This window comes from Lissotriton helveticus, chromosome 2_1 (genome assembly GCF_964261635.1).
Source record: "Lissotriton helveticus chromosome 2_1, aLisHel1.1, whole genome shotgun sequence".
Taxonomy (NCBI): Eukaryota; Metazoa; Chordata; class Amphibia; order Caudata; family Salamandridae; genus Lissotriton; species Lissotriton helveticus.
This window is the reverse complement of record NC_136059.1, coordinates 1,123,096,668-1,123,123,065: the sequence shown is the minus strand read 5'-3', so window position 1 is coordinate 1,123,123,065 and position 26,398 is coordinate 1,123,096,668. Positions and strand designations below refer to the sequence as shown.

At 43.9% G+C, this 26,398-nt stretch overlaps 1 protein-coding gene across 1 annotated transcript in view; it reads right to left on the bottom strand.

The window, feature by feature from the left end:
* MLLT3 (MLLT3 super elongation complex subunit) overlaps positions 1 to 26,398 on the bottom strand; it is a 659,507-nt gene that overhangs the window by 285,694 nt on the left and 347,415 nt on the right. The window contains exons 4-5 of the mRNA XM_078675949.1: positions 17,633 to 17,776; positions 5,881 to 6,480 (exon numbers count right to left, since the gene is read on the bottom strand). Coding sequence (XP_078532075.1) covers positions 5,881 to 6,480; positions 17,633 to 17,776 — 744 coding nt within the window. The remainder of the gene's footprint in view (positions 1 to 5,880; positions 6,481 to 17,632; positions 17,777 to 26,398) is intronic.

Below are 26,398 nucleotides of genomic sequence, written 5' to 3'. Positions count from 1 at the left end.
TGCTACCTCTTCCTGGCCAGCTGCTGCGTCGGTAGTTCTGGTAAGTGGCAGGTCAGTAAACAGAGTTTCGTGTCTTTGGTGCCTGCGGTCACAGGGGAGTAATTCCTCTACTCCAAAGGAGTTTCTTTGGGAATTTACAAAGCACTGGTAGCCCTCTTGGTTTCCTGGAGTCTGCACAACACCAGGACGAGTGTACTTCATCCACAATTGGTAGGGGCAGCAGTCAGGCTGGCAGGGTTGGAGCCAAGTCAGTTGTTGGTCCTCGTGACAGCACTCTTCTTTGTCCACTACTTTTGGTCTGTCGAAATCTGAAGTCTTGGTATCAGGTGGTCCCTTAAATACTCAATTTAGGGGCGTTAAGAGGAGTGACATGCAGTCGCCAATGGGCTACTTACCCCAGGTTGTAGTGACACATAAATGACCACTTTCTTTGGGGATTGGGCATCACCTTGTCCCAGAATTCCTAATTCCACCACACACAATATGGTGCTCCTAATTTCGTGCTCTCTTCAAACTGGTCACCCTAGAGGCGTGTCCAGCCTGGCAGTGTAACACGCCTCCTGCATAGCTAGTTTTCCTGCCTGTCCTGTTGCAAGATGGGCCCTGGGCAGGGGGTGGCATTTCCCCTATTTAGGGAAGCCTCGGGTCACATATCAAAGACTACAGAGGCCTTTGAAGCTTCCTGCCTTGATAAGCTGATTTACCAACCTTCTTGGGGGAGGAGGTGATGACACCTCTCTCCAGAGCAGGCATTGTTTGAGTCCTCCTGAGAGCGAGGGATCCCACCCCTGGGGATCAGAAACTCATCTGTGGTGGCAGGCTGGACAGGACCAGTTAGCCAAAACAATAGCAGATTTGTAGGTTTCAGGGGGCACCTCTAAGGTACCCTCTGGGTGCATGTATTAATACATTAAACACTGGATTCAGTGTGGGTTTATTAAAAAAAGATGTTTGATACCAAACACTATAGGTTTCAGTGAAGCCATTTTGTAGCTATAAAACTCATTTTGACCAGTGCCCAGTACATACCTTAAGATGGATTCCCTGTTCACTTGTACTGCAGCTATGTCCTCACATGTAATATAGTGCACACTGCCTTAGGGCGTTAAGGCTTGTTGTAGAGGTGACTTACAAATATTACAAGCAGTGTTAGGGGACAAGGCACATAAGTGTATACCATATTGTGTTTTACTTTTTGGAGCACCTTGTCACGCAGCCTTCAGTGACAGTCTGTATGAGTTTGGTGCTAGGTCCCTTACAGTGGCAATAGATATGCTGCAGGTCTTAGGGACCCTCTTTAGTACCGATGCCCTAGGAACAAGAGGTCCCACTAACTAGGGACTTAGAGACATGCTAAATGCCTAGTCACTTGGGGTCAAGTGACCAGTTGTCTCGTTTTGGGAAAAGAACACTGGCACTGGGGACCTGGTTAGCATGAACCCATTGCACTCCAGACTACTGCTACAAAAACCCTACAATCAGGTCATGAATTTCTACATTGGCACAAACAATATGCCATATCAAATCCCACATTGCTAGAGTTATTAAGCACATACTACCATTCCAAATTCTGTACTGCAGAAAATTAAAGCCATAATATCCCATCAAGTGATACTGTAGCTAATAACCTCAAACATTTACAGGCCACGATTTGCACTGTGTCCCAAAACAATTACATATAGTCAATCGCCTTCACAAAAACACAAAGATGAACCATTATAGGTACACTGTCACCCAAACACATGTCCACACTGGTACACATTTAAACAAGCACACATGCTTGCATTCTCACAGCATTATGTAGGAAACGCAATGGGGGGATGCAACTTTCTACACGTAGTACAGAGTAAAGAAGTATACGGAGGAAAAGTAGGGTTGAGGTGACAAAGTAGCAAGGAGGCGCAAGGGGTACATATGTTATGTAACTGTGCATTAAGGACTTGGTGGAAGCATTTACCCTTTATCTGCAATACAAATGATACAAGTCTGCAGGCAAGATAAGCCTGTTCCCTAACTACCTGGAGCTTCCACTGCAGGCTAAGCTCAGCCGATCAACTTCCCAGAACATTTGCTCTCAACCCTCCAACTTTCAGAATTCCCAGTCCTACACATCTCTACTATCCACATTTTCCTTTGTCTCCCCTCACTTTCTAACCCATGTCTCCATCAAAATCCAGAATTCCCCTCTACAGTCATTCATACATGGCCTCCTCTTACCCAATTTGTAGGACTTTTAAACTTAACACAGCTACCTATCTGCATACACAATTGACTATGACCTCTGCCTACCCAATAAAGCTCAGTAGATGTACCACTCAGTTTGCAATTTTCGCAATGTTTCACCCACGTCCACCCATATCCCAACCAGATTATATAGAATATCAATCACACCTCTGATTGATCCAATGCAGATATCCTTTTGCATGATGTAGGCTTGGACAGTAGATGCCTCAGTACTAGCATGTCATGGAACACTGCAAATCAGGGCAGAAGCGCTCAGACAAGAGCTCTGGGAGAGCATTACTGCTGCATGAATAAAGCATGCTGCGAATCAGGACAGATACATCACCACAGAGAAAGACCTGGGCTTCTCACGATCAAAAGACCAGGCCAGATGAAGTAGGAACGCCTTGGCTGCCTTAGTACTGCACTGCCCCCTTGTCCCGACAAGCATTCAAACTTGTGCCGAAAATAAACTGCACCTATAAGGAACATTGCAAACAGTTTGGCTAGGAGCAAAAAAATTGCAATTTGGGAGGGCACAATGCAAGTTTGTCATATTACCCAATAGAGAGGGGCGTTCAAACAGTCATGTGCTCTTAGGAGTGGGCAAACCACTCCTCCCCTGCCCTGTCCACCCCAGCCAAAGAACAAATAAAATGATAACATTCAGCTATTATAATTTTCTTTTTCTTTTGTTACACTGCTTCAAAGTAGTAGGGTGACGATCCTCCGCCTTGACCTTAAGGCGGAGGAGCCGCCACTGCATAACGGTCAGTCAGGCCATACAGGCCTAAAATGTTACAAGCGGTCCGTAGGGCCATACTTAAAGTGCCTGCAAATAACCGACACAAACTGAATGAAACCCACGAAACAGAGCATCAGGTCAGCCATGTACCGAATAACCAAGCAACTAACGTTTTTTATTTTTCGACACCTTCACCTACAGTACCATTTCTAAAACAGCATTCATAGATGGCATCATTTTGTTTAGTCAAAAAACTGCACAATGAAAGTTTGACACCTCCTGGCTCAAGAAAATGTCACCAATTAAAAAAAAAAATGAGATCGAGAAACATAACTTCACAACTACAATCAGATAATGAGCTGCGCCAAAGAGTGAATAGCAAATAGAGACAAATACACCATGGCGATAAAGGTTCTTGCTTGATAAAACTATAAAAAAAGTTCAAGAGAGGCTAAATCAAGATAAAGATAACTACACTCATACATAAGTAAAGCTGTATATATGCGCTTGCAAAGAACAACCGCCCTCCCCTTCTTAACCACTTATAGTTGGCAAGTGCAGTGAGTGAGCACAATGTATCTAGTAAGATGACGAAATTAAGAAAACATTTTTAAAATATTAGGCAAATAAATGTTTTATTTTAGGAAATGCAAACATAACAAGCACAGTAATGCAGTTTTGTATTCATCAACAGTCCCATTTACCACTAAGCATTCGCACAGTCCATTTGGTTTTCCAAGTGATTCAGGGTGCAAGCATTCCTTTTTAGGTCTCTCATTATGGCTCAAATCTATATCCCATTGTGGCTCATATGGCTCAAATCTATTTCCCATTGTAATGGGTCTGTTCCATAAGCAAACAGAAACCATTAAAGAAGGCGTCCGAGAATTAAATTATGCCCATAGCGGCAGGAATAGAGCACAACCAAATAGTGTGTGGATGGAGTCTGGTATTTAGGGATGTACATGGAAAAGCATTGAGAAAGCAAAATGATTTAGATAAACACATTACCCACAAATCTCGTGTAAAACGATTGAATTTTAATTTAAAGGTCTCTCAGCATAGAACGTATAATTTAAAACTGTCTAAAAACCATTTGTGTAGTGTTATAGCTGTATGAACCGATAGAACCATAAATGCTTAGGCTGTTTAGGTGCGTCATTCTCTGTGGTTCTACTGGAGTCATGTGGGATTTAGCTGGCCTATAGGAGACACCACAGGGCTCTTGCTATAATAAAGAGACAGTCTGTGAGAATATTGAAATATGTAGCTACTATAATACAACATTAAAAATAAGCTCCTAAACTCCTTTTATGAATTCACATGCAGCCACTACCCTATAAGAACAAAACAAATCAATTAGCCACCTGCAGGCACTTGAGCTATCTGCAGGCCCACCTCTCCATCACTTAAGGAGGTAGTAACGTTTTCCCTCTGGGTAGCCTGTGACAGCATAAAGAGTATCAAACTACAGCAACCGAGTACAGACCTAGGACAAGGTCTCCACATATTCTCATCCGATACCATTCGAAAGGTAGAAACACTTTTTTTACCTATTTTTCTTTAGCTGGTTGGGCTAGCCTTCAGCAAAAACAAAGGGGAGGAGCCCAATCTGTTACCGATAGAGGCCGAAGGAGTACTGCTTGAGATGGACAGTTTTCTTTACACCCACTCACAGGTGAGAGGTTGCTTGTGCTCCTGCAGCCCTCAATATATGCCCATAGGAGAGAGACGCTGGTAGTTGGCTAACCACAGAAAGTGCACTTTCCAGTAACATTAAATAAATAGCCAGCAAAGGGGACATTCTAAACAACTGGTCGACTCCCAACGTTCTACTAAATCATTGTTTATTAGACTGGCCTTGCTGTGATCTTGTCAATACAGGGTGTGACTATTTCTATGTGTATTTAATGCTCAGAAGTTGTCAGAGAAAGCCAGAATACACGCACTCTGAATCACTACATCTAACATATGCAAACTTTGAAAGGTACTACAAGCTCTGCTTTACTGCCATGCTTAGAGCACAGACCCACAAAATGTTTTACAAATAAACAAGTTCTGCTGCCTCGCTTTATTTCCAATCAGTCCTTTGAACGGATTTCAAAATATCTGTGTCCTGCGGCTTACATGCAAGTGTGGCACACTTTAAAAAGGACAACAAAAAGACAGTCAACTATATAAGCTATAACAGAACGCAAAGAACTGTTCCTCACAAACATTTCCTTTTTTTTAATTCTGACTTCCAAGGAAAGCGTAACAGAAAAGGTTACCAAAGCATTGTACCAGTCATAACCTCTGTACGAAGGTGCTAAACAAAATACATTAAGGAAGACTTTAACAGCCGAAAATCTGCACGTAGATTCCTATCATAAATGGGTTCGACACTGGAAGGTCCATCTCAAAGGCCACAGTATCACACACAATTACCATTTAGCAAAACATTTGTTTGGGAAAATGTACATTAAAGAGCTTACAGGTTCTGATCCAGTAACAAGAGTGTCTTTTTGATAAAAACAGTGCTCTAAATGTTACAGGGATACTTGAGTCAACAAAGCCTACTGAAACGTTTAAGCACTTTATATCATAACCCAACAGTTTTTCGCAGAATATGAAGCATACAATTCCAAATTCAACTACAGGTCTATAAAGAGATCACAAATTCATTCCTTACCACTTGATAACTCATTACACACAATCAGTGCATACTACAAGCACAGTGTAATCTTCTCAGCAGATGAAGGCTAGACCTCCATTGCATAATGTGAAGGGTCTAGTTTACCTTTCATCTACAATACACTACAGGTTCCTTCATCGCAAACCAGTCATCACTCGTTATCAAGATACGCAAGAGCTTAATCAAATTTTAATCCAACAAAACCCTTTTAAAAAGGTGAGACTCTCCATAAGCTTACCTCCGATTTGGACGACATGTTATCTTCCATATCAGAGTCATTGGGGTCCACAATATCCTCAAATGGCGGCAAACAAGGTTTTTGCTTTTCCAACAGCTCATTTTCAGTTTTCAATTTCCCAACCTTAATGATCGATTTATCTTTCTGATGCTTCTTGTCTGAAGAAGAAAGTATCAAAACTGGAGCATTCGAAAAACTGGAGGAAATCTCTGAGATTTTTTTCTTTTTCTTGGCAGCAAGTTCATCAGAGTCCATGTTGGGCCTCTTGCTTGTGGCCTTCTTATCTTGTAGCTGTACAGTTGTTACAGTTAGAATATTGTTATTTTCGGATCGTGGTTGTTTTGACATTGGTTTGGGTTCCTTAAATGCCATTTTAGGAATGATTTTGTCATCTCTGAGTGGTTTATTTTCTTTGGGTTTCTTGGAGAATTCTTTGGAAGATTTGTTGTGTTCCCTGGAAAGTTCTTTGAAGGCACTTTTATGTTCTTTTGTATCTTTCGGTCTGTCTTTATGCTCCTTTGTCAGCTTGTGAGGCTTTGATGAATTATGGTGATGGTTATTGTTGTTGTTACTGGCGCTGGAGAAATTTCGGTTTGGGTCCTGAAAACAATTACAAACATACATTAAATAATTACCAACCACATCTACATATACATTAATGTAGCTGCTCTACTACAACTGTTAAAAGTACCAACTGGCAGAATCTAAGGTTAGACATATATTTTCTGAAAGTGTTTTACATTTTTCATTTCTACTTTACAGCTCAAGCCCCAAAATGGCGAATTAAGCATTCAAATACGACTTTTAAAATTGCTGCTTTTGTGTGTCATTTCTTAAGAGTCCAAGATTTTAACAAAGAGGGAACAAGACAGCACGAGAACAAGCATGGAAGAGAACAGAAATGGCTTAGGCACCAGGGACGAGGTTTTGTTACCATTCTGTATGTCCCCAACAGCATGCTTCTTACAGTCGGGTTGGGTTTGTTCTGTTGCATACGTATGTATAAAACCCAATAAAATCTTTTTTGAAAAGAAAACAGAAAAAGTGGGAAAATGATTTAACATATGTAAGAGAGGACGTAATAAAATTTAAAGAAGAGGCAGGAAGGCGCGGGGAAACATGTAAAGCACTCCAACATATTTAACCCAAGAAGAAACTAACAAGCAAAATAAACAAATTTTAAAAAGGAGGGAGGAAGATTTAACATACTTAGCAGAGGAAATAATGAAATTTAAGGAAAAAGACAGGAAGGGGAGGGAAAACATATGTATACAACTCTAGAAGAAGCTACCAACCAAGTCAGAGCCAACAAAAACGAAAAGCAGTGCAATAAACAAAAGACTTACTTGGACTTTGTGGAAAGGATTTGCAACACTGCCTACTCCCGATTTTTTCAAGCAATCTTTGCTTGTCCCTCTCCTCCCTCACCCACTGGCCAAGACATCCCTGAAGACCACGATAGTTGCTCCACATTGTTTGGCGTACAGGCCTTTTTATCTCCACCCACGATAGAAGAACCACTGACTACTACTGTTGAGAATGTATTCAGTTAATGGTGTACGTTACCCATTTTGATTGTGTGAATGGGTTCCTTGAGGGAGTTCATATGCTGCATGGATGGCGGTGAACGCAATAATAAAAACAAGCCTTTGCAATGCAATAGGTCTCGCATTTACGAGAGTTTGTGCTTTTGGCAATGCAACAGCTTACACTCTCGCAAACGCGAGAACTATTGCATTGCAAATTACTAGCGCCCATGCAGCGCTTTCAAATTCATGGAGGCCGCCCCTTTCTTTAGACAAGCCGCGTCTAAAGAAAGGGGTATGGCCAACATTAAAGTGAAACCGCAGCATGGGGAGCTTTGACAAACAAGCATTTGCAATGCAATAGGTCTCGCATTAGGAACTTTGAGCTATTGGTATTGTAAATGACATTTTTTATTTGTGTTAGTTTTGAAAATAGCGAAATTAATAGCTTTGTCATTTACAATGCCAATAGTTTTAACTTTCGCAAATGTGACACCTATAGCATTTGTAATGCAATATGTGTTGTATTTACGTGACTTAGATGTGTTGATATTACAAATAACAATTGCTTTTAATTTTTTTTTAATTAATACTTAAATAAAAGTTATTCTAATTTATATTGGCATTCGCTTAAACTTTTGTAAATAACTTTTGTGAAGATTATGTTCAGTGTATTTTAGTGTGATGAAAATCCAAGAACAAAAGAGAAATATTAACATCTTTTTTGTGACATATGTAATAAAGCTTGAAACATTGAGAGAACATATTTGAACCAGTTGTTGAATGGTTGCACAGATTGATGCTGTGGTGGCGCTGAGTGATGTTGTGGTGGCGACGAGTGATGCTGTGGCGTTCAGTGATGCTGTGGTAGCGCATAGTAATGTTGTGTTGCCCCTGAGTGATGCTGTTGTGGTGCTGAGTGATGCTGTGGTGATGCGATAGAGTGAGTGCAATAGATAGATAGATAGAGTGAAGGCGATAGATAGGAGTCAGGGCGATAGATAAGAGTCAGGGCGATAGATAAGAGTCAGGGCGATAGATAAGAGTCAGGGCGATAGATAAGAGTCAGGGCGATAGATAAGAGTCAGGGCGATAGATAAGAGTCAGGGCGATAGATAAGAGTCAGGGCGATAGATAAGAGTCAGGGCGATAGATAAGAGTCAGGGCGATAGATAAGAGTCAGGGCGATAGATAAGAGTCAGGGCGATAGATAAGAGTCAGGGCGATAGATAAGAGTCAGGGCGATAGATAAGAGTCAGGGCGATAGATAAGAGTCAGGGCGATAGATAAGAGTCAGGGCGATAGATAAGAGTCAGGGCGATAGATAGAGTCAGGGCGATAGATAGAGTCAGGGCGATAGATAGAGTCAGGGCGATAGATAGAGTCAGGGCGATAGATAGATAGAGTCAGGGCGATAGATAGATAGAGTCAGGGCGATAGATAGATAGAGTCAGGGCGATAGATAGATAGAGTCAGGGCGATAGATAGATAGAGTCAGGGCGATAGATAGATAGAGTCAGGGCGATAGATAGATAGAGTCAGGGCGATAGATAGATAGAGTCAGGGCGATAGATAGATAGAGTCAGGGCGATAGATAGATAGAGTGAGGGCGATAGATAGATAGAGGGCGATAGATAGATAAGAGTGAGGGCGATAGATAGATAGAGTGAGGGCGATAGATAGATAGAGTGAGGGCGATAGATAGATAGAGTGAGGGCGATAGATAGATAGAGTGAGGGCGATAGATAGATAGAGTGAGGGCGATAGATAGAGTGAGGGCGATAGATAGATAGAGTGAGGGCGATAGATAGAGTGAGGGCGATAGATAGATAGAGTGAGGGAGATAGATAGATAGAGTGAGGGAGATAGATAGATAGAGTGAGGGCGATAGATAGATAGAGTGAGGGCGATAGATAGAGTGAGGGCGATAGATAGATAGAGTGAGGGAGATAGATAGATAGAGTGAGGGAGATAGATAGATAGAGTGAGGGCGATAGATAGATAGAGTGAGGGCGATAGATAGATAGAGTGAGGGCGATAGAGTGAGGGCGATAGATAGATAGAGTGAGGGCGATAGATAGATAGAGTGAGGGCGATAGATAGATAGAGTGAGGGCGATAGATAGAGTGAGGGCGATAGATAGAGTGAGGGCGATAGATAGAGTGAGGGCGATAGATAGAGTGAGGGCGATAGATAGAGTGAGGGCGATAGATAGAGTGAGGGCGATAGATAGAGTGAGGGCGATAGATAGAGTCAGGGCGATAGATAGAGTCAGGGCGATAGATAGAGTGAGGGCGATAGATAGAGTGAGGGTGATAGATAGATAGAGTGAGGGCGATAGATAGATAGAGTGAGGGCGATAGATAGATAGAGTGAGGGCGATAGATAGATAGAGTGAGGGCGATAAGTTTTCTTAAGTTACTAGTGCAGAGGAGAAGCTGTACTGCCTCGATGATTATTAGGCACAGGGATTTGTCCAGCTTAGTGGCACTAAGGAAGGATAAGGAAGGATGAAAGGCTGAGCCAGTAGATTCCTTTAAGGTTGCAAGCTGAGCTCTGCAGTATGGGCATTAACCAGCTGATATACATCACCAGCAGCTGAAGGAATTCAGTTTCAGGCAGCCCACAATGTTCCAGCCCCTGAGCGTCAGAGTGCATGCTTAACTCTCTCCTGTATGTGCATTGCAGCACCTGTTTCTAAGTATTAAAAAAAGTACTTAAGGGAAAGAGAAAACATGGTGTCTGGCGCCATCTGGAGGTCTGTCTACACGACCATCCCGCTACCCACCAACAAAACAGACTGCATGTCATAAAAGATTATCTTTAACAATCCGGACCATACTACTGCAGAAAAACCTGTACAGCCAGGACCTTGCCTGATCCTAGCATGTCTGATGCAAAGGACCCCCACCCTAAGGCCTATGAAACAAACCACATAATTAAAATACTCATAACCAAAGAGTAAAAACATACCGACTAACAGGGTAACACTCACGTGCAACTTGTACAATAGTTTAAAATCTGTCTGCAATGTTGCTACACTCGCAATAAACTAATCCAGCGGACGACTAGTTGTAAACTTAACTAGATTAAATCTAGCACTGGGCCTCTAGGGAGGAGCGAGCAACCTACCCATTCACAAAGCACTTCAGCGGCCCATCAGCCATAGAAAGCGTTTTACAAAAAGGCCCGTATCATAAACGATTAAACCATGTCTGTAACCTGTTTTTCGGTGAAGTAATAGAACTTTTCAGGGGCCCTGAGTTCATACAGAGGGAGCAGAATTCTGCAATAACGTCATTTTGTAATCATAAATCGTATTACCATGCATCCTGTGTGTGTTGTGTGTGCCAGAAATTAATCAGTGATGCCACAGGCCATGGTGCCAAGTAACCCGAGAGCAAACAATGTGTCACATGAGTGGATGCCTGTCATCAGCTGTGGCCCAGCACCACACTGGCACGAAATACAGCACGCAGGCCTAGAATTCGGCATGGCCTCTTTTGAGAATCACTATGCATCCAATCAGCGGTGCTAAGAGGTACCTATGATTAAAGTCACAGGAAAGCAGCTTTGGCATGCCGGGGTAAAGCCCTATGAAGTTAAACTCACACTTTGTTTTGCTTTTTGCAGTTTTATATAGCACGAACTCGACCTGAAGGTGTTGCTAAGCACCGGGAGATTAAGTGACTTGCTCAGAACCACAGGTTGTTGAGTCGAAGACGAGGCTCGAAACCGGTAACCCACCTCAAAGGTCGGCAGCTCCGGCCGTTATGCCACATCCTGTTTTTACTGCAGCGTCCACGCACACGATTCAGAAAAGGGGGTGGTGATGAACAGAGTGTCTGAATTAAGCAGACCACTCTTACCCAGTCCAAAGATCAGGGCTTGATCCATCACCGTTATTTAGCTCACTGCCCCATCCCAGCTCAGAACCTGGAGAACACAGTACAAGAAGCAACTAACTTCATGTACAAAACGCACATTGTATTTGGGAACGTGTGGGCTGGCGCCTTCGGCATTTTCAATGGCACATATCCACATCTCCATGGTGTACTCTGCTCATTTGTTAAGTATCCGTGGCTCTGCTAAGCAACTTCAAGCACACAAATCCCCCGCCCCACTAGCTGGGTAAATGTGCCACATTCTATCCCAGAGTAAGTGTGGGAGATATTTTGGCACGGAAATGCCTGACGCGGCGGGGTCCTTCAACATTAGCTAGGTCTGAGGCGAAGGAAACCCCTCTAAGCCGCTGCTCCTTTGCCTCAGTGTTGTTCTTGCCAGCCGCCTGTCCTCTTTCTATCTCATCTATCTTTCCAGGCAGGGTAAGCCACGAGGGGCTGGGGAGGGGAGTGAGGGGACATTAGTCATTCGGGGATGCGCGCCTCCTGCCCTCCTCGATAGTGCAGGCCTAAGCTAAAGGGCGAAGACAGCCAACACCGAGGAGACGAAAGGACAGCAGATCGAGTGCAGCGACAGGAGCCCGGTGAGGTAAGGGGGGGAGGGGTGTGTGTGTGTGCATGTGGTGTGTGTGTGTGTGCATGCATGTGTGTGGGTGCGTGCGTGCATGCGTGAGTGTGGGTGTGTGCGCGCACGATTGAGAGAGGCTGACTTGCTGGGAATGTGGAACAGGAGATGTGCACGGCGCAGGGCTGGACGTGCGCGCCCACAGGTGAAATCGCCGAGGGAAAGAGCGTGCCCATCCCCTGTCCAACATTCCCGGCAAGTCGGCAACAATAGGTCTTTCGCTAGACGCGAGATCTAAAAAAAAGCTTCTGTTTGTCAAGTTGACAAACAGATTTTTTTTTTTAGTAAAAGCATTCATGCCGCGCTTTCACTTTAATAAGCACTAATAAACAAACAAATAAATAAGCGCAGCCGCTATACTTAAAGCGGACCGCTCTGCTAAATAAATAAAGAATCGTGGCAGCTATAGTTACTACGGACCACCATTAGTAAAAAAAATAAAAGCGGGCGACGTGCTGGGACGTAGTGGGTGGTATAGGGGTAAATCATTAAACAAAATAGTGCTCCCAGCCAAGATAAAGCAGACCGTGTAACAAGACAAGTTAAAGGTCCAGTCGTTATGGGAAGTAAAAAATGCAGAAAAGACGGTACCAAGGAGGGACTAACAAGCCTAATACCGACTCGGAAGCCAGCGTTTACAAAGGACAATGACACAATCCAATTAAAAATATGGAGTGGGCAGGGCTTCAAAGCCATACTCCAAAACTTCATGCCTCACATCAGCGCTTGCGCTTCTCAGGCTCGACATAATAACATCAGATCCATAACTCAAGTTTGAAGGCTATCCTGTTTCTTTTAGCCTTCCGTTTTGCTATCCTTGCTGCAGTCTTGGAAAGGGGTTCGTGGGCAGTGGGCCAAGGTCAGAGAAGGGGATTTGGGGAAAGGCAAAGGGCTGAACCTTCAGAAATTGCAATTCTCAGTCAGAACCACTGGATGTTGACATCGCTAGCCATTGTCGCTGCGGTTTTATTAATAGAAAGCAAAGTAGCAATGGGTCACGCTTGCGGGCAGGGGGGGGGGGGGGGGGGGGGGGGAATCGAAATTTCTACCAGGAAACCAGTATGATTTCACTAAACCATTTTTTAAATGTAACTTCACAAATTAACTATGCCATTGCTTTTTCTAAATTAATGATCTAGGGAAAATAAAAATACGCATGGGTCCGTCAAACGATGTTGGAGAAGAGGATCATACATAAAGGTTAAAACAATAAATAAAGTCAAACGAAATATTGTATAACATAGGTAGATTGAAATGTCACACGAAGAACGGTCAGAAGAGATTCATGAGATTTTATAGGGCTATACAGTTTCAGTCCCACAAAACTAATGAAAATGAAGCTCCTCAAACAGTGACCTACCTGAAAACTCTACTGATAAACATTCGTCTGGCATGCAAACATTTATGTTTGAGCTTTCATCCTCTTTTCTTCCTTCCTCCTTCTACGTGAACCCTCAGGAAAAGAATTAGCAAAAACTCAAGAAAGGCTGGGGAGCTGTTTTCAAACAATTCGCAGTGAGGACTGGTGGAAGTTGCACAGTGTCACAGCTGTGTTGCAATTCCGGTGACAGCTGCTTCGCAGGCGAGACCTGCTTACACGAGAAAGCAATTTGGCATAATTGAATCCACCCTGGGATTAGTAAATTGCTCTTTAGTTGAATAGAGTAGTTTCATGATCTCTCTTGAAACAAGCCGCACACCAGCAAGGAGAAGACACTATAATGAATAGTCCTGAATCAACCAGCAGCAGGCATACTATGAAGCTCTCTACTGACACATTATCAACTTGTGGGAATCAAGTAGGAATTTTCATAATAATCACTGAATCAATTCAACATATCAAGTGCAATATGTATGTTCATTAATTTTGAAACAGCAGGATTCTTAAAAACGTTGCGTTACCCCCAAACATTTCCCAGACAACAGTAGTCATTTTAATACAAAGCTATCTTCCACTGAGTCAATATCCAACAACGATGAGTCACTGAAATGCCAGTGGTAGCAGAAGTGGCATCATGCATTCTGACAACTGATGAATGACATTGCAGCATTAGCCCTCAACAGCTTCTTATTTATTAGGGAGACAGATGAAAATCTCGAGGAGAGATCCAGAGAGAGTGTAAACAGGGCGTTTTCAGTACATGTTGCTGCATCCATGAAACCCGATACCAGGGATGGCAATGCCAAGGGTACCTAGAGCAACCCAAATCAAAATTCAATACCAAAGGGGCGGGAACAGAGAAAGAACCTTCCAATTGTGAAAGTTTGGTTAGGGATCACTATCCTTTCTTGGTGACCGCTACGCTAGATAATTAGCCTGTAGGGAATTGCTGAGCCGTTTTAGTAGCCAGGTAGCTAGGAGCCTGTTGATAAAGGCACTTCTATACTGTACACAAGGTTTTAAAAGTGTTGCAATACTACATTGTGAATAACAACGGACTCTAGATATAGGATTACATCTTGTTAACCCAAATATGGCAGTGAGGGTTGCATTTTGTATCCTCTGCAGTCTATCAGTAAGGTTTTTTTTAGGAGGACCTGAATAGAGTGCAATACAGTAGTCTGGTCTGGGTTTTATAGCATCTCCGACCACCAATGTTCAATCCTTCATAGATAAGAGTGCCAAACTCAGTTTCAGTCTATTGATACTGCAAAAGAATGTTTTTGATAACTATCTGAATATGTGATTTAAGGGAGGTTTCTGTATCAAATAGAAATCCTACGCTTTTAAGTTCATCTGCGGTGGTACATTTTAGCCCAAAGATACTCAGGGTTTCACCAAGACCACAAGAAGGAGGGGTGGCCGTCCCTAAATGCCATAAATAATCAGATATTTTCACTGTTCACGTTGGAGAAAGTTGCAATTGATCCAATTTTGAATGTCCTGTATCCGATAGGACCGACTCAAACAAAGTTGCTTGCCTAGTATGAACAAAATCATATGACTACATAACCTGTCTATAGTTATATGCACATGTTCATACATGATAAACACAAGATGATGGACTGAGTTTTGAAACTTTTCAACCACTCACCTCAGTCAAAAGACCTGGGTTGAATCCATTGTTCTTTTGCTCATTATGGCACCCCAGTTCAAACCCAGCCATTTGTAAATCAGTCTTGACCCACCTCCAGATGTGGGTTCCGTGCTCTCCATGCCACTGGAGTCAAGCTAGCCTGGCTGATGAGGTGTGAGACCTCAAAACCGGTCCCTGGAAGCTAGTTTTCGGTCCAGGGAGGGCCTGGCCTGGCTGTTCAGGCTGGACTGTTCCCATGGGGAGCAGGGTCAGGACTGATTTGCATATGGCTGGGTCCAAACTGGATTGTCATGAGGAGCAAAAAAAACGATGGCTTTAGGCCTAGATCTCTGCACTGGGATGAATGTTTGACATTGCTCAGCATTCTGTCCATCAATTCTTCTTTTTGCATGTTTATACATGAACATACATATCCTGCCTCCTCTGCAGAGTTTCGTCCAACTGTAGTGGGAATGACTAATTCCCTTCCTGAGTAAGCAACGCCCAGCACTGAACTACTGAAAAACCATGTATCCCACCTCTAGATGGTCAACAAAATCCCAGCCAAACAGAGTGAGAAAGAAACCATGTGATTTCATCTCCCTAACCTGGAAATAAATTATACTGACTGCAACACAGTGGCTCAATCAGTTTTATGATTAATAAAAAATCATCACAATTACTAGCAAGGGCTGTCACTCATGGATTTCTGGGAGTATGTGCTTGACGGAGGGAGATCCTAATTTATAAAGACTGAATTGGCTGCTAGTCAACGCCCTCGTCATATTTGGCCAACTATTGTGTTATGCACAAATGCATCCAAAAAAAGGGCACTGCCTGCAATCTTCTAAACAAAGCAGGCGGAGAGTGATATCACCCACCCACTTTGTTTGAAAAGGCTCCCTTGAGCTACTGAGCTGAGAAGCTGATGTTGATGCCCGTGCACCCAGTGTCTGGTACAGAGACCCGAGGAGACTTTGGACAGCATTTCCAGCGCCCCCAAAACGACTTGTTGCTCTTTACTGATAAATAAATTAATCCAGAAACACGTGTCTAGACTCACCAACAAGGGTGAAAAATGAGACTACTACTGATGTGTTATCATGCACTACATTTACCATGATGCATCAGGGAAAACTGAGTGCTGGGATGTGAGGCAGTGTGCTCCCACCCTCCTCCTTTTCTAAACAAAACATGCCCCCATTCCTCCAAATGAGCTGCAGCGCTAAAGAAGACGTACACCTCTAAGTTTAAGGGCCTAACTATCAAATGCAATATTTATTTCCTTTAGATCAAATACAATAATATCTTTCACTTTCAAGAATCATGGAACTTTTTTTTAGCCCACATGCATATTCTCCAGTCTGGAATCATCTTGAGACAATCCAGTTTGTAGGACCATATTATACAAAACATTCATTCCTGATGCAGAAATGCTGTGCATGCATCCTAATCAGTACTTCTACATACTACATTCTTCTAAGAGCCCACTACCCTTCCAAGGCTCATGACCATGATTGATTCCTTGCATCAAGGAATAATTAGTGAGACTCATAAAATTCAGCAAGCTTCTTCAAGAAAGACCATTTCCACTTATGAACTTTTCTAAAGCAACAAACACCCACTGGGCTCCTACTTCCTTTCCTCCCTTCCCGATAAGCTTCCCGAGGACAGCTTCCAAATGAACAGATATGAATCTTGACCAAGCGGCAACATGGATACTTTGCCACCTCTCATTAATGAAATATAGGATCTCGATGAACAGAGGAATGAGTGCAACAGCAATGAAAGCACAGACCTTTTATATGGTAGCGAGAAACATCAGTCTTGATTCGTGGGAGTCTGTGCAAGTCTTTTCAATTATCTAGAGACAATTCTGGATTGCATTCAGAAAAGGGTGAATTTTCTGTTTTTTATGTGATAAATAAATGAATAACACATGCTCGGTTAAACAGCAATTTTCAAATAACACAAGGCCATTGAAGGTAAACACTGCTGGCAAAATCTGACTAACACCAGCTCCGTTATATTTTCTTATTTAGAATGAAATAAGTTCAAGGGTAAGGCTTGTAGCAAGCTATTGTTTTTGCATACTGCCCCAATGGGCAATTTTAACACTAGTGAAATCCCTCCATCTATCTGTGGGACATTTTAAGAACACGTGTACCTTCATTCATTATTTCTAGTGCTAACAACTAACTCACTGTAGTGTCTGCATTTCTAAGTATAACTGATGCCTCGACAAAACAGGCAGTTTTCCTGTAACAACAAAAAACATAGTGCATTTATGTATTTGTTGTCAAACACACCAGAGCACATTATATGCTTAATATTTTCCCACAAAGTGCATTTCAAACTCATACTGAAATTACAGAGGCAATCTGCATTACATTTTCACGGACACAGAGAAAGGAACCTACTGCCTTTAAAGAAAGAACGGTTTAGCTGCCCGACCTTAGAGGCCGACGCAAAGCCTGCTGGCTTGAAATGTGCTTTGGGATTAGGCAGGTTGATAAGTGACCTGTTTGCTCACCTGCTGCATTTCAAACAATGAACACTTTGCATATCGCTCAAGACCTCGACGAAATTTCGCGCTTAAAGCCTTTATGACAATAAGAAAGGCGGCGGTAATAATAATTAAACTTGTCAATCGTCAGAGATTCCAACATGGCGGCCACTCACCCCGCCTGCTTTCAGCAGCTTCCGCCTGAACTCCTCCGTGGGGTTGTTGAAGGTGAGCTTCTCGCAGCGAAGGTGGTTCACAGGTGGGTGGCCCTCCAGGTGCAGGAAGAGGTCATAGTCAAAGCGGACCTTCTTGGGTTCTTCCTGGGGAGTGAAAACAGCCAGAGTACATGGGAATTCAAATATTAACTCGCGTTAATGTGTGAAAAGACGCAGAACGGCTTATCGGTCAAGTCCTGTCAAGCAGAATAACTGAGAGATGCGGAGAAAATACTATCATAACCCTGGGGCACTCTTTAAATGAAAATTGTAATTCTGTACTTTGTTGAGCAAAATGCAGACTGGTTATCCAAATTTCTAAGTTCTCCCGCCCCATACACTTACCACTGGCAAAAACTCCCTCAACAAAAAAGGCAACCACTCTTTATATATATCTTTATATATGTAAAGCAGACAAAATATATACAGGTTGGCCATTTCACTCCAATACATTACAGACTGTATCCAGTGCTGAATTCTTCATCTACTAATCACTGATTTCAGTTGTGTTAGTCTAATTAGTTCAATAGCAGCAAACAAAGACTACAACTCCCAGGACATCTTCAACTATCCATAACTGGAAACAACGTCCGTAATGACCTGGAGGGACTTAGCCAAGCCATTCAAAATATATAGGCCATATTATGATCTTTGCAAGGGCTTGTACCACCTTGTGTATTGTGCCCGCCAGCTGGGCACAGCAGGTAGGACCGGCACAGTTAAAGGGGAGGTGGGTTTTACACATTTTAGGGCATCTGCCGAGAATAATGGATGGACTGGAATCTCTGTGGCTGCCACACCCCTTGGCATGTCTACACAGTGCGATACTTGCTTGGCAGGACGATACTTGTGGACAGGCCAATTTGTGAATTAACCTTAACTACCCCTGCACATAGAAGCCAATAAATGACCAGCCTCAGACAACATCTACAGTTAAAGTCCCAGGTCCTTTGACAAAATTAGTAGGGTGGAAAAACTAAATAACTAAAGAAACCCGTATATGAGAAAGAATTCATCAGGGCAGATCTTGAATATGAGTTTTTAAAGAACCTGGGACATGATCAGAATAGCCAAGGTGGCATAAAGAGGACTAACGCACAAATATTTTCCCAAAATGCAGACAAATTGGGCCGGTCAAAACAAACAAACATTTGTGCTGTCTACAGGTCCACCATGATCTCCAGCACTTCAGGTTTGATTGGGATAACACACAAGCCCGCATTCCGTTTGAGGCAGGTTACTAATGGAGGAACTGTGCAGTACGGCAGTCTTAAGACTATCCTAAATATTATGCCAGAAACCTTGCTGGGGTTAAAAACCAGTTGGCAGGTGCATTTGGCCCTTTTACTGATGATTGGTTCAACACACTCTTATATGCTAAAGATACAACCATAAATTCCAATTTCAGACTCATTCAACGTAAGATTCCACACAGAGTATGCTTTCACAGGTAGCAAGTGATTTGAGAATGTAGCATGATTTAACATGTTCAGAGAGGGAGTGCACAAGGAACAGGTGTCTTCTACGGAGAACTTACAGTTTGCTGTTTCCGTACATTACACTTTTGGGGATAAAGAGTTGTTCATGCCCAAATACAAACTGAGCCTCTACTCTTTAGGTCTTATGTTGGCTCAGAGAGACATTGCCCATGAATAGATACGATCAAAAACAACCATATTGGACATGTGGTAGAAGGGAGCTTTACTGGTCTATGACTGTAGAAAAATCAGTGTATGAAGGACAGGAATTTCAAAGAGAAGTGACAATTCTGGACCTCCCCTTCCCAGGAAAGATGCCTGACTACTTCACAGCACTTCTTACAGTACTATTGGTAGTTTGAATAGGTAGGTGGGAACATTAGAATATACAATGTGCACAGTTTCACTCTCTGCTTCTTTGTTTTTACTACTACGGAATCGTTCAATTAGGTGACAGTCACACCACTTGAAGTATGTCCGATTGCTGCGATCTCACAATGTTATTTCTTTCTTCTGTTTAAAGGGAGATAAACAAATCAATAAAATATATTAAAAAATATATGTCTGTTTAGGTTAAAGCCTACTGAGGAAAAGTGTTTTTCTGATTAGCATCATCTGTACCGGGACTCCATTGTTTTTTCATTGCCATCTCGTGTCAAACACTTCCACACGACCCACCTGGTCATTTCTGCTGATGCCTGAGGAAAATCTAAACTGACATGACAAATACCATCTTGCAGCCTGCATTTCTGCCCAGGAACTGTCGCACACCCAACCCCCTGTTCTTTGCAGTTCAACAGAAAGCCATGAGACCCCTACGCCCTGTGTAAACAAGCTTGTTATCCATCTCCTGCTCCCAGCCTGGTAAACATCCTTGACACCGTGATCAGGTTATCTAGACAATGGTCTGACTGTTGGGCCCTGATCAGGGTTATTAAACAATGACTTGAAGGACCGGGCTTTGATCAAGGCAATTGAACAAAGACCTGAAAAACTGAGCCTTGATCAAAGCCGAGTGAACAATGAACTGTGTACCAAGCCTTGACCAGGTCACTAACTACAAACATCGTCTGGATCTGGTTATCAACTGTAAACACTGCCCTGATTAAACAATGGTCTGACAGCCAAAAGTCTGGGATGAAAAATTTATAAAAGGCTTGTAAGCTACAGAGTGAAGTAGCAGCCTCCAGGGTTTTGTCTCTGACAAGCTTGGGACTCTGTTCCATAGCCCGGGCTATTGAAATAAATCTGGGCTCCTCCTGCAGACGAAGGCTCCTGTTGATGAAAAGCAGGGAGACTCCCAAGACTTTCGATGCTGCTTGGTGCAAACCACCTCTAATTCACCTTAAGAATAGCGATCAAAATAACGAGGCAGGCGCTGGAGGTTGGAAGGCGAAGAAAAAGTTTATTGCTCTAGAGGAGAGTACATCGCATCCGACACCGGGGCTATCGTCAGGAGGTGCCCTAACTGTATCTCTGAGCCCTGGCCTTTTATATGTTTTTGTCGTCACTTTATTGCATGGTCAAACATTCCTGGCATTACTTTATTACATAGTGAAACATCCTTGGAATCCCCGCCTTAAGCTAGTTCCCACACAAGTCCAGTAGCAAATGTTCCCCCACCCGGATTTTACAGATGATCGATATCTCGCAGCTGGACATTCCGACAGGACCTAAAACACGTGGGATCCGTCAGATCAAAGGGGTCGGGTCACTGATTAAATTCCGGCCCCTTTGTTGGTGAGGCAAGTTCTGTCGTATGTGGGTAATAAACTATGTCCACAGGGGTTGGTTAGTGCCTGGGTCCAGATTGAGTGGCCAGATGCAGGGAAGGAGCTTATCTAAGGGGCCTGATTGCGCGCAGAGGATGAAAGGACAAGTGGGTTTGGTGTGGGAAGTGGCTCTTGGGTATTGTCATGCTGACATGGTTTTACGACCTCGGTATGTGTGCTCGGGTTCAGTCAGGGCGCGGGGGGATGAGGGCGGCCGGGGTTATGCACAGGTGACCAGTAACGTGGAAAATGGCTGCAGAGACTAAAATGTTTGCCACTAACGCACTTGTATGGGCCTTCGTACACAAGATGGCGCCGGCAATGTTCATATTTATCGTCTTACTTTTCACACTGTCTCCTTATACTAAGTATGGAAGGTATGGAAGATTTGGGCAGTTCCCCCGCCGCCGAGACCCAGTAAGTGGGTTATCCCGGTTCTTCAAATGGCGCCTGAACAGGGATTCCACGAGCACGAAGGTCAGGCCCGGTGGATGTGAGGAGGTGCAGGGAGAGACTCCGACGGAGGCGCCCTACCCGAGGGATTCTTGTATTCCGGTAGACCGAACGACTCGCCCACTGTCCCTCCACACCTGGTCTGGGGCACATGACCACGTTCTCGCTGGAGTCCCCTAGCAAATAATTTCTGGAGCAGGACACAGCCCTACGTCTGCAGAAGAGAACTACCCCTGTAAGGTAAGGGTGGACTGATCATCCACCAAGTCTGTATGGTTCTGATATTGACTTTCGCAAAAGCCAAGTTGTTATTGGCTTTTGCCAAAGCCAAGAAAGCGAGGTGAAGTTTTAAAAATCCGCTGGTGTCTGTTCTGTATGATTCTGCTGTAATTGACTTTTGCAAAAGCCAAGCAAGCAAGGTGAGTTTTAAAAACCCGCTGGTGTCTGTTATCTGTTTTTAAGCATGCCAGTCAGAAGCAAGTTCAAGAGATTAGGTTGTTGTATGTGTACGCAGGACTCCCAGCTGGAGGCGGCCTGTCTGCTTCCTCCAGAAGGGAACACTGGCCATACGATGTATGTTAAACATGGCCCTTCTGCCATGTTTTCCTCATTCTGGGTAAAATATACCAAAAAAAAGTAACACGGAATTACAGTGGCCACTTTATGGCCCTTCTGCCATGTTTTCCTCATTCTGGGTAAAATATACCAAAAAAAAGTAACACGGAATTACAGTGGCCACTTTATGGCTCCATGAATTCCCAAGTTCTCACCAACTTAGAGGAACAATTAATGAAAAGAAAAACGCGCCCGTCTATGTTTGAATCTGTCCGATTTTGGAGGAAAGAGATAGCAGAGAGCTAGAAAACAGAAGGCTCAAGAAAGAAAACAGGAACGTATGTCAGTGGCCGACTGCGCCAGAGAAAATGTACAAAATCAAATGACAAAATCAGTAGAAATAGCCGATAGGGAGCATGGGGCCCGGGTATAAAAATGTTATCCAGCCCGTGAGGAGAAAGGAAAGGGCCTTATGGAAGGGGGGGAAGAATGTGATTCCTTGCTTGATACCATGCTAGAAAGCCCTCCTGCATATGCCCCAATGTACCCTACCCGGACGCCTCACACCCACTTGTCCCCCCGCCACCGCCCACTCTTGCCCCCACTGCCCCTCCTACTGTTCTCCCTGTCACACCAACCCTCCCGACTTTTCCTATGACACCAACCACGCCCGTTAACCCTGTCCTCGCTGCGGGAATGACAACAAGTCTTCATCTGCCCAACCCCTGCGGTCTTACCCCTACCCGCCCTTTTCCTACTCCCCCATGGTCTACAGTTAAGCAGGATTTATATAAATTGTTGAATTCCCCCCGACTGGCCGACTGCGCTCTGCAGTCAGCTTTTCGTCCCTTCGAGAAAATGACCTACAGAGGCAACAGTGTGAATGTTGGATAAATACCGGGAATATTTATACCTTTAAAGAAATATGGTCCACCTTTTCTCAGTGGACAATTATGGAACAGACCACCTGTGCAGAATATATGTGTACTTTGGTCATGCAAAAATTTGAGAATGCGCTTATGCAGATAGCTGCCGGATTAATGTACCTTAGGTTACAAATAAAAAGAGGCGATGTTCAGGGAAAGGGAATGTTTGGCGCTATGTCTGCTTTAATGGCTTACCGTGATATGACAGCTTTTCTCAACACCCCTCTGGAAACAGCTATGCCAATGAGAGAGGCGGCCCCTGTCTTTGTTAACGCACTTACCGATGCCAAAAATAATGGCCGAGGGGCTGTTGAAGCACACTGGCGCAGGCTTTGCGTTCATGTTCCTTGGAAAAGGTCAGAAGTAATGCAGTTAAAAGGACAATTACCAGATCCCCGGAAGAATCCGGCTGCCTTTTACAGAGAATTAGGTCAGATTATATCTGCAGGTACTCTCGTTCTGGAGGATATAGATTTACTTTTTGGTACCGTTGTCCCCACTGAAATTTGGGAAATACTGACCATGAAGTAGCGTTGGGAGGTAAATGGGATGACCTAGAGGCTATGGAAGAAGCAAGGGTAGGAGGGACTAAACCAGAAGCTGTCATCCTGACTTTGCCCGGTAAAATAATGACGTTTATGAAAACACTTTTTCCCAAAACTGTCATTAACTGGGATAAAATAAACACCTGTAAGCAGCAAAAAGATGAGAATGTGGCTGACTTCTTTACCCGTTTTGAGACAGCATACAAAGGACATACAGCCTGATTCATGTAGGTAAATTGCACTCGCAAAGGGCCAGATTCTGAGAATCTGGCCCTTTGCGAGTGCGATTTTTGCATTTGGTATTCATGATACCAAATGCAAAAATCGCTATGTAAGAATTCGCATATTTGCGTGGAATGGCATTTAAGGAATCTCTAATAGAGATTCCTCAAATGCTATTCATGACACAAAACAAAATAGCGATTTTGGACTTTTGGGGCCGCTATTTACCGACAGGTCAGACCTGTCGGTAAATAGCAAAAACTCAGAAAAATGCTTTTAAAAGCATTTTTCAAAGTTGCATGTAGCACACACACATGTCCTTTGGACATGTGTGTGCGCAACACCTGTCCAAAAGTGCATTTTAGGGGTGCTACAGGGCGTCCTTTGGACACCCCTGGCACCCTTAAAATCGCTATCTTAGTTGCGAGTAGCAAATTGCTACTCGCAAATCCCCATTCATTCCTATGGGCCGTTTGGCCCATAGGAATGAATGGGGAGTATTTGCGAGTAGCAAATTGCTACTCGCAAATAAAGAACATGTGGGAATCGCTATTTAAGTAGCAATTCCTACATGAATGCCGTTTTGCGTGTCCTCAATAGCGAATCGCTATGATTCGCTATTAGGGACACGCAAAACGGCATGTACATGAATCAGGCTGATAGTGGTTTGGATCCCCGGACCCCAGGTTCTGGCCCAGTGTTTGTCGATAAGTTTGTCGGCAAACTGCTTCCTGAGATCTCCGCCGGGATTAAGAAAGTTGAAAGTACGTGGTCTGCCCAAACTATGACTGGTATCTTGGCTATGGCACAATATCACGAGAATAGGGAGAATGAAGATAGAGACAGGGAAAGTAAGAAGGTTAGGGATCTTAAGACTAGGGCACTTCTGCAGCAGGCTTACCCTCCCTGAGGTCCCAATGCCCGCGGGAATTTTAGACCTCAACTCCAACCCCTTCCGAGGGCTCGCCAGTCTACCCCCTCCAGCCCTCAACGTACGGGAGCCCTCCAAACAGATCAGTGTGCTTATTGTAAGGGGTACGGCCATTGGATAGATGACTGTCCAGTGTTAGCTGAAAACATAACAGGGAAGATTCGGGCCTGCGCTCCTAGGGAAGCAAGGCCGACTAGGGACAATGGCCCGCCCCATCAGCAGGATAAAGAACGTAGGCCCAGGGAGGACGCTCCCGTCCGGCAACGCCCGGCCAATAGGTTTGATGGGTACGAAGCAACACTCACTTATTACAATGATGATTATGACGAAGTTGATGAGACAGGGTCCTACCAAGCATAGGACAGCCAGGAAAGGGGTATAACTAGAGTGCAAATTCCAGTGGATCAAAGGGGCCCATATGTTCAAATGTCAGTTGTGGGGAATGATCAGAATTTTCTTTTGGATACTGGGGCAACCAGGTCTTCTATTGCACGTCTGTCAGTCCGGGAGGCACCCCTTTCTGGCAATATGAATGTCTCCGTGGGTTTTGCAGGAACACCCGTGACCAGCCCTGTCTCTGAACCCCTCCCTCTCGATATTGGCCCTGCACATGTTGACGCTCCCTTGGTCCTTACTACAGGTTGCAGTGAAATCTTGTTAGGCATGGATTTACTGAAAGCTCTGTATGCAACCATATCATGTAGTCCCCAAGGTGTATCCCTAACAATTTCTCCCACCGCAGATTCCTACATGTATCTGTCCGGTCCCCTCCCACCAGAGTTTCAATCTTTACCTTCCTCCCTCTGGGCATCATCAGACACTGATGTAGGGTGTCTCAACATACCCCCTCATGTGGTACACATCGAGCCAGGTGCACTACTCCCCCGCCTACGGCAGTATCGACTACCGGCGGAAGAAGAAATGGCCCTCTTGACAATAATATCTGAATTAATGGACAAGGGCATAGTGGAGAAGACACGTGACAATAACTGTAACAGTCCCATTATTCCTGTTCTTAAAAAGACCAATGGAAATGCTCTCTTTCCTAAAATATACCGATTTGTGATCGACCTGAGAGCCCTTAACAAAATAACAATCTCCCAATATCCTGTTGTCCACGACATTACAGCCCTCTTAACAATGGTCCCTTCTGACGCCACGCACTTCTCCGTCATAGACCTGAAGAATGCGTTTTCAGCATTCCTATAAATCCTGACAGCAGACATTTTTTTGGTTTCTCCGTTGGTGGGCGGAACTTTAGATTCTGCCGCGCCCCTCAAGGTTTCACCAAGAGCCCCAGTATCTATAGTCAAGCCCTAAAAAGTCAACGAGATTCCTTGGAACTCCCTGATAATTTCACACTATTACAACATGTAGATGACCTACTCATTGCTGCAAATTCTGCCCCAACATGTAAAGAAGCTACTCTCTCGGTCTGTTACGCCACCTTGCCCTCCATAACCACAAAGTCTCTTTGGAAAAGCTTCAGTTTTGTCAAGAGAAGGTGACCTACTTAGGTCATCTCCTCTTGAAGGAGGGAAGGCAGCTCACCGCTGACCGTGTAGCCATTATCAATGCTATGACAGCCCCACGAACCCAAAAGCAGGTGCGAGCCTTCATAGGCCTAACCTCATACTGCAGACAGTGGATTTCCAATTTTTCGGCCATGGTCAAACCTCTTCTTCCCCTCACCACTAAGGACATATCAGACAGTTCCTTTCCATGGACTACAGAGCATGCGCAGGCCTTCCAAGATTTGAAGAGGGCCCTGTGTACTGCTCCAGTCCTCGGTACTCCTGGCTATAGCAAACAATTTTTTCTTTTTGAACATGAGAAAGACGGCTG